Source organism: Eretmochelys imbricata, chromosome 1 (genome assembly GCF_965152235.1).
Source record: "Eretmochelys imbricata isolate rEreImb1 chromosome 1, rEreImb1.hap1, whole genome shotgun sequence".
Classification (NCBI taxonomy): Eukaryota; Metazoa; Chordata; order Testudines; family Cheloniidae; genus Eretmochelys; species Eretmochelys imbricata.
Genome location: NC_135572.1, coordinates 250,215,519 through 250,224,142, shown reverse-complemented (window position 1 = coordinate 250,224,142; position 8,624 = coordinate 250,215,519). Strand labels below are relative to the sequence as shown.

The 8,624-nt window shown below is 43.3% G+C and overlaps 1 protein-coding gene across 6 annotated transcripts in view; it reads right to left on the bottom strand.

The window, feature by feature from the left end:
• The window catches only part of RAD52 (RAD52 DNA repair protein), a 47,012-nt gene that overhangs the window by 7,702 nt on the left and 30,686 nt on the right, over window positions 1–8,624 (bottom strand). For 3 of the 6 annotated variants that reach the window (XM_077827422.1, XM_077827466.1, XM_077827457.1), the window contains 8 exons: window positions 8,543–8,610; window positions 8,150–8,268; window positions 7,969–8,044; window positions 5,062–5,258; window positions 4,039–4,172; window positions 2,926–3,003; window positions 2,006–2,245; window positions 871–1,502 (listed from right to left, as the gene is read on the bottom strand). In XM_077827422.1, coding sequence (XP_077683548.1) covers window positions 1,441–1,502; window positions 2,006–2,245; window positions 2,926–3,003; window positions 4,039–4,172; window positions 5,062–5,258; window positions 7,969–8,044; window positions 8,150–8,268; window positions 8,543–8,610 — 974 coding nt within the window. In that variant the 3' untranslated portion in view covers window positions 871–1,440. Of the gene's footprint in view, window positions 1–870; window positions 1,503–2,005; window positions 2,246–2,925; window positions 3,004–4,038; window positions 4,173–5,061; window positions 5,259–7,968; window positions 8,045–8,149; window positions 8,269–8,542; window positions 8,611–8,624 lie in introns of those variants that run through there. The other 3 variants (XM_077827442.1, XM_077827432.1, XM_077827450.1) reach the window with 3 other exon arrangements.

Here is an 8,624-nt window from a genome sequence, read left to right as displayed (position 1 = left end):
ATGTTGAAAGGAGAAATGTGTAATGGGAGCAGCTGGAGGGCAGAGGAGCACAGAACACTCACTAAATCAGTCCAAATTAGTCTCATATGCATTTTTCTACCTCATGTCATTTATGGTGTGCTCAACCACCACTCCCACTGGCTCATTATAGCATTGTTCCTGGACAAGTTACTGTTTCACATGTGACACCAATGTTACTATGAGACTGATGGAATTAAATGGACAGAAGAGCTGCTTCTTGCTTGGAACTTTAACTTCATCCCATTTAGGCTAGTGATATTCCTTTCCCATCCTTCAACTGGAATTGAAGCATCTGATCATTTTCACACTGTCACTTTAGGAGAGTAATCTTCCCTTTGAACTAAGCTAGACTGATTTTTGGTTTTAACCTGTACTTCCTCCTTACTCATTAGGTTGCTCTTTTTCATTTACCTCTTATTGGTCAAGTGCTAAGGCCCAGAATTAACCACAGCTGCACTTCCAGTGAGAAAGAGGATAATAACCACCTTGCTTTACAGCTGTTTGTTGTCCCTGCTGCCCCCCTCTTAGAGGTGTAAACTCATGCCACTGACATTACTGCTGTCTAAATACAGTAGCTACTTTAGATTCTCTGATCAGTGTAGATCTTAGAATTTTAAAATGGGATTTGACACTTTGTGGTTAGTGATTGGGTTTTTAGTTTCTCACTTGTAAGGTTATGGTACAGACTTGCTTTCTTTTTCCTCAAGACAGGAGTAAGTTTTAACTGAGTTGCATTAAACCATGAAATGTTACTGTAACAGGAATATGTCCCCTGCCCAAATGACTTATCTTCCAAACAAACATACTACTGTCCCCTTGCAGTTACAAATGAGATTATTCAACTAATGCTCTGATTTTGCACATTTATTCACATTTTCTGTAAGAAAAAGTTTAATATAAAAACACAAGTACCTAAAAAGAACTAGTCAACCTTAGTCCTTTATAACACATCCAGCCACATACTCTGTGTACAAGTCTCTGTTCAAATAATTCTTTCCAGGATCTGATCTTACTCAACACTATCCACATTAAAGGAAACTACTCCCTCGATGATGAAATGCAAAGTAGTAGGGCATCCTTCAGTTATCAGTAGAGAGTAGAGTTACATCTCATGTCATTCCAAAGGAGTTAAAATAAGCCTTGGCACTGGGCAAGCTCCCGAAGTGCGTGACTCATGAAGAAATGATGCATCAAACTTTCTAACCACAAGAGGGGACATCAAGCACATTAAAAGGGGCTAAAGTAAGTAAAGAGTTATGACAGAAGATGGTCTCTGATCAGCATTGCACGAAAGCCATGGATCTAATGAACTAGATTTTCCTTTGTGTTTAAACAGGTTCTTGAGATGTGCTTCTGAAAAGATGGTTATGGTCAAATTATCATGAGGAAACTAACATAATTCAGGTGCTGTCCTGTCTGTCAGGAGGGTTCCAGTTTCCTTTTCTTCATGCCTTGGCTCCTCCTGTATGGGCTGCACTCTGCTGAATAAGACAACAGGTCCTTCGTAGGCAAATTATTGTGCTTTTCTCTGCCTCCAAAACTTACCCATGTTTTTGTCAGTGCATTTTCTCTCTCACTTAGATCTCCCCAGAAAATGGACTTGGCTATCCTCTGTGCCTTTCTGTCTTCCATTCTAGCCCTCAAGGAGCTTAAGTCTTATGTTCAGGTTCTGGTAAAAACAAACCTCTCCCTCCCTTACCCACCCTCCTAGAAACTATAAGAGTGAAAAAGGAAGTGCTAGCTGGGATTTGAAAGTGTAAAGCAGTCTGTGTGGAAAGACAGCCACACAACTGAGTTCCATGCCAGGACAGTTACTTAGTCATTTTGCTGGAATGTGCTCAAAATGTTCACAAACTTCATTAGGTGCCCTGCTAGTTTCACATGCTGCTACTCAGCACAATGCATGATCACTTCTACTTTCTTCTGTAGCTTCCTCCTGCCTACTCTTCACTGTTGCCACTTATACTCCTTTTACAGTACATACCTGGTGCACTTTGGTTGGAAGAGGGGCTGTAAGGCCTGTGCCTAGGGGACACCTGCCATGGTGCAGATCTCATTTGTGGTTTCTTATGGTTCATTGTTTGAGGGGTCTTGCTGCGAGTTGTCATGTGATAGTGTCCAAGAGGTGTTGCAGGAGCCTGGGCTGCTACAACTGCTTTTCGGTGGCTCTCTGTATCACTGAGAGCAGTGGTCTCTAGGGGGATGTCCCAAAGCTCAGGGTCATCTGGAACAATCCAAAGACAAACACAACAAAGAGGGAAGAGAACAGTGTGGCAGCCCAGCTCTAGTACCAGCCCCCCTTTTCCTCACTTGATGACCCCAGAGGGGTTAAACTAGAAAGAAGCTTGCTGTTTTCCTTTTGCCTGTTGATCTAACTCAAAATGAAAAATCACACTGCCCAAGAGAAGCAGACACTTCAAAGGTTCTGTCTTGCAGCTACAGGCAGTAAGATGGAAGGAGATGCAGCTGGGCTTTCTCTCTACTTTATACTTTCAGGTGTAAGGTTAAAGAATACAGGTGCAGCCCCAACAGACATTTCTTACTGAAAAGCATCTGATCTCACATGTATATGCACCAAGACTGGAATGTGTGTGAACCCTAATGGCTACAAGAAAAGGTTCCTAGAGGCAGGTTCCCTCTAGTGATCCTCTAATTGTAGGGGCTGTTAAACCTTCCTAGTGATGAAAGTGTGTGGCCATGAATCAGTTCACACCTCTGCCCATGTCTTTCCCTCCCTCCTTCCCTCCAAACTGCAACTACTTCCCCCTCAAAGGGTTCTTGTTGCCACTTCCTATTGCTGAAGTAAAGATGGTGCCCACACCCTTTCCCAATCCCTTCATTAACTCCTGCCTCCACCCTGTGAACTAACAATTTGCCAGCATTTAGCTGCCATTCTTTGCTGACCTGCAAAGAACTCCTCTTCTGCAGTTGGTTCCTGTTGTGCTGGAGTGCTGTGTTTCACCAGTGAGGGATGAGATGCTGCTGGGCACAGGTAACAAAGGGAAGGTATTAGTGCTAGAAATGCAAAAGGACACCACCTAATTCCCTGGGGGTGAGGGGAGGGGGAAAGAGAGTCAGGTAAGATCAGGTTTCAGAGTAGCAGCCGTGTTAGTCTGTATCCGCAAAAAGAAAAGGAGGACTTGGGGCACCTTAGAGACTAACCAATTTATTAGAGCATAAGCTTTCGTGAGCTCACTTTACTGGAATGCAGCTGATGAAGTGAACTGTAGCTCACGAAAGCTTATGCTCAAATAAATGTTAGTCTTTAAGGTGCCACAAGTACTCCTGTTCTTAGGTAAGACCAGAAAAGCCACCAACACCTGATACCAGATACTAGCTGTCCTATAGCCACTCCTTACCCTTTGCTGGAAATGTGGGTATGGAGGTAAGGTAGGAGATGGTGTTTGGTAAGGCTTACTAGGGACATGAGAAACATCCTGAAATTTCTTGCACCATGAGCAGAGGTTTGGTTAGCTCAGTCTTTCCTACAGCAGCACTGCCTAATGTTTTCTAAGAGGCTATGGGGCAAGTTTGGTCACGTCCAGTTTGAGCCCACATCCCTGCCCTATAGGGAACAAGTATTAAACTTCAGCTTTCCTTTTTTATAGCTTTCTTCACTCAGACAAGAGCTGGTAAAATTAGGCAGCCAATGAGGGGTTAACCCTGTCAATCATGCTCATGCCCTGCACATAGCCTAACTCACTGGTGGGGGCGTGTTATGTCTACACTAGCACCTTTATTGGGCAGGTGATGAAAAAAACCACACCCCTGCCAGATATAAGTTACACCAACAGAAGTGCCTGGGTGGACAGTGCTATGTTAGCCGGAGAGCATCATAGCTACTTTTGCTTGTTGAGGGTGGTTTAATTATGCCCAGGGAATATCTCTCTCCCATTGGCATAGAGCAGGTTCATAGGAGACCTTACAGTGGCGGGGCTGCAGCAGTACACCTGTGCTGCTGTAATGTAGACACAGCCTAGTTTGTTGGACTTGCAGATTCACAGTGGTGTCTCTTACTCTGTTTGCTGACTGGATTGGCTACTGTCAGCTGTTTTTTCTCCATTTGCTCCCGGAACTGCTGCTGAAGCTGCTTCTGCCGTAACTTCCGCTGGTAAGTAGCATCACTCCCACAGACTAAGGTGATGCTATGTCTGTCCCAAGAAATAAACACACAGTTGGATGGCGCTCCAGCTGCAGTTACACATTAGGAAGAGGGATGCTTATAGCAATAGCACGCCAGGGAAAATACAATAGTAGTTAGCACTTCTATCACACCTTCCAAGAAGGGCCCTCCCCATCCCAACACGCTTTACAAGCATTAACTATTTACAACTTCAGAGGTGCTTGTGAGGCTTAAGTATTACCATTGCTTAGGTGGATAAACTAAGGCACAGCTAGGCCCTGTCCAAGTTCATACAGGAAGTCTCTGGCTAGAACCCAGCTCTCCTGCCTGAATCATTTACACAAAACTATCCCATACTCCAGAGACTGATTTGAAGTTGGTATGAGACAGTATTTATCACACCTTGTAGAAGACTCTGCAATTTGAGGAGCTCAGTCCAATGAAAATATTGCATAGGTAGATGATTATTAGACACCTTGTCTGGTTATGTGCAGCCAGAAGTAGAAATCTAACACCCTTGGAACCTCTGGGTTCTCCTCCTGCCTGCTGCTGGACTTGTACTCTCTGGCATAGAGACCGTACTATGCACTTTGTCATGCAGCACGCCCTTAGGACTGAATGCCCCCTAAAAGCCTACTGACAGTCACTGGAGAAATGTATGGTATAATAGCTATGGATCAAATATAGAGTTGGTATTGTCTAAATTAAGGAGAGAACTGGCTGCAAGATCACTGACTCAGGGAGCTCCACTGAACATGACTCATTCATGCTCCTGCAGCTACAGGGATATGGAATTTTGGGAGTGATTGGGGGAGTCTGTACATTTTAAGTCCCAGGAGTGACCAGAACGTGGGCTGGATGCTCATTTATAGTACAATATAAATAAAAATAAAAAATATTCTTCAGTTATCACTCACCTGGAGCTGTTTTGCTGCTCCTGCTCAGCTGTGCTTAAGGAAGCCGCCTCCTGGCCAGGTTTGCATGGGGACATGCTCTCACAGTGCTGGGGTTGCCATGCACTCTGCTTCTGCAGACAGCTACTGTATCTAGCCTTCTCTATTGCAGGCTCAAAGTCTTGCCTTTTTGCTTTGGCCAAATCCAACTCAGGAGGCAGCTAGTATAAGAATGAATCATAATCCATTGACCAATTCCCCGTCCCCCATCAACTCAAAAGTTACAGAGACTCAAAGCATCTTATAACAACATTTCATGGTTTCAGAGTAGCAGCCATGTTAGTCTCTAAGGTGCCACAAGTACTCCTTTTCTTTTTGCGGATACAGACTAACAAATTTATTTGAGCATAAGCTTTTGTGAGCTACAGCTCACTTCATCGGATGCATTCAATGAAGTGAGCCGTAGCTCACGAAAGCTTATGCTCAAATAAATTTGTTAGTCTTTAAGGTGCCACAAATACTCCTTTTCTTATTTCATGGTTTGTCTCTCCCTCTCTAGCTGCTCTTAACCTAGGTTCTGGGGAGGTTTTGTCCTTTCCCATTTTCCAAGCACTGTTTGGGTTCTGTATTCTGAAGGGAGTTAATGTGGCTGTTTGCGGAGCACCATCACTAGCAGTGTCAGCACAGTGTTTGTTAGCTAGCACTGCCTCTATACAAACACAACAATTTTAAAATATAAAAGTAGTTGAATCTGGACAACCCCCACGGTATGGAGGCAGGCAAGGTAGTAAACACTATTACAATAATGTTAACTTTACATAAATGTGTGTACAGGCATGTATTAGATCTGGCCAGAGAATGGTCTTCACCCTCCAACCTAGGAGTAGAAACATACATCCCCACCCTTTAACTGAGCACACATTTGGGGAGGGAGGCTAGACAGAACAATAGCGAGAGACACTGTACCACACAGCCTGGACTTCTAAGTGCAGAAATCTAAGAGAAGATGGCAATGTGCTACTGACACTAGCTTTGAGCAATTACCATACTTATCTCTGAACCACTATTAACCATGGCAAATAGCCTTCTTTAACAGAAAAGCCACAAAACGACTTATTCTAATGAAAACTGTTCCAGCAATAAACAGATTTCACATGTGAATCTCATTCTAATAATTAATATTCATTACAGAAAGTTAACTGATCCACCTATGGTGATGGATACCCTAGAAATTCTTACATAATAATAGTAGTGAAGAAATAACAGATGGGTGGGGATGCTGAGAAGGCATTAAGGGTTACAGTGGATGTGCCACTAAAAAGGGAAATGCCATAGTCCATGTAAAAAAGTAAGATATTATTCTTCAGTGTTTAGCCTTGGTTAAGTTAAAAAGCTTAAGTCTAGCTTTGGGTACCACCCAAGAGACAAACCAGAGAGTACCCTGAAGACAGCAACAAACTATAAGAGGTCTGGAAAATATCAGTCTGAGAAAAGATTGATTGAGATCTGGGCATGACCAGAATCTGGGAGAAAGACTAAAGACAATAGTTAAAGGGGAGTTCATGTAAGGAGTGCAAGGGCCTCCTCTCGTAATGAAGCACAAAGTTTAGTAGAACTCTAGCCTCAAATACTTTGCTTAAGGACTGGAGGTCAAATTTGTAGGGCCATGGCCCATTGGTTTCAACCAATCACTTCCCCCTCCAACTCTTCCATCATGTATTTTTGGTTTTAAACATTACAAAGATGTTACTCTAGCTGTCTCTGGCCTATCAAAACCAGCCAACCTTAAGACAATCAAAAGACAGCAGAGATCCCTCCTGCCCACACAAATTTGGGAGTTTGCAGTTTCCATATTAACTCCACAGGAAGCTGCAATACTGTGTTTCAGCCACCATGTGGTACTGAGTGAGATTATAAAACAGCACCTCCTAGCCCACCCACCTGATTCCAATATGGCACCCTCCAACAGGTACCAATGACTACTCCTCCTGGATCCTTCCCTAAGGTAAGCATGCCCAGGGCTCTACTTCAGTATATAAGACTCTCTAGTAAACTGGAACTAAAGTCCGTGGCAAACCCTTCTCATTAGACTGGAAATTCTATGGTAGCTTCAAGTATATCAAAAACTGGAGTGGTTTTATTATAGTAAATATAAAAATGAATAATATAATCAGTCCAGTAGACCAGTGCAGTGTAACATTGTTTATTTTTCTTAGTCCCTAAAGTTTCAGTTCTCTGTATGCTGAAGATTTCTGCACTGGTATTTTACAAGCCGTTGGGGAGAGCTGACGCTTTCGACAGCTATGTAAGCTTTGTTTAGACTAGAGTTCCCTCTGTTGCCTACAAATGTGAAGGTGGACTGAGGGCAGTAGCTGTGGGATACCATACGAAAAATTTCTAGTGTAAAAGAAGCTCTGCTGTACATAGCACACAGTACAGTGTTTTGAGTAATTTGGTTTGATATGGGACTGGAAATAGTTCATCCCTGTCTACAGTAGTATTTAAACTATTATCAACAAGGGTGTTGCTGGACCCACTACTGGTAATGATACAGAATGGTCTGGTGCTCAGTTACCATTGTGAGGGGAATAGTATGACAACCTGACTAGAACAGAGTAAACAAGACTGGAGAGAGAGAAACAGCAATGGGCTTAAGCTTCAGAATGGCGTTATTTTGATGAACTACTGGGAAAATCTTTTACAAAGAACAGTTCAGACAACCTGACTAGCAGCCAGCGGAGGCTATGGAATCATTGTCACTGAACACATTCATGGCTAGACACATTCACACACACGGCTAGCAAGTATGGTTTAAATAATTATGGTTTCCATCCCTCTCGATACAGGGGGATGGAACCAATGACCTACTAAGTGTTCCTGGCAAACTAAATTACTCGGCTTTCTCCTTCTCCAAAGCCCCCCATATCGCACCTGACGAGGAAGTTTATTCACTGATCGCAGGTAGTCTTTGTCCAGAATGCAGTTCCCAAGAGCATTTCCAAAGCACCTGAGGGACAAGAGAGCTTGCCATGACTGAGAATTTAACGTTTTATTCTCACACCACTTGTGGAAATGTGCAAGTAGAAGGGCAACATACTGGTTCTCCACTTACTTGAGTGCCCTCTTCAGTCCATCCGTCACTGCTTCTTTCCTTGCCTTTTCTAGGGACAATGCCTTAGACTTCAGGCCCTCACTCACTCCGTAACCCACATCTTCATGGTACGATCCATCCTGTGGGGTGAGTTAAAAAAAATGCAGAGACTTTTGCCTTCACGCACCTGATTATAAGACTACATCTCTCTTATGTGGATTATGTGTATTGAGTGGATTGGTATTTATTCCATAGTAAGATCAGCTTTCCAGGGGCCCACAGAACTGTCTGGTTGGACACTGTAACATGGTGTGTTGCACTCCGCTCCACACACACAGTAGTACTGTCATTCATGGTTCTTAAGCAACAAGCAGTTCATCAACAGATGGAGCAAACAAAAATATATCCATTTACCTTGAGTTGGACTTTCACAAATGCACAAACTCCCACATAGAATTTGCCATTGTTGAGATCAACAAAATCTGGGAAGAGCAGG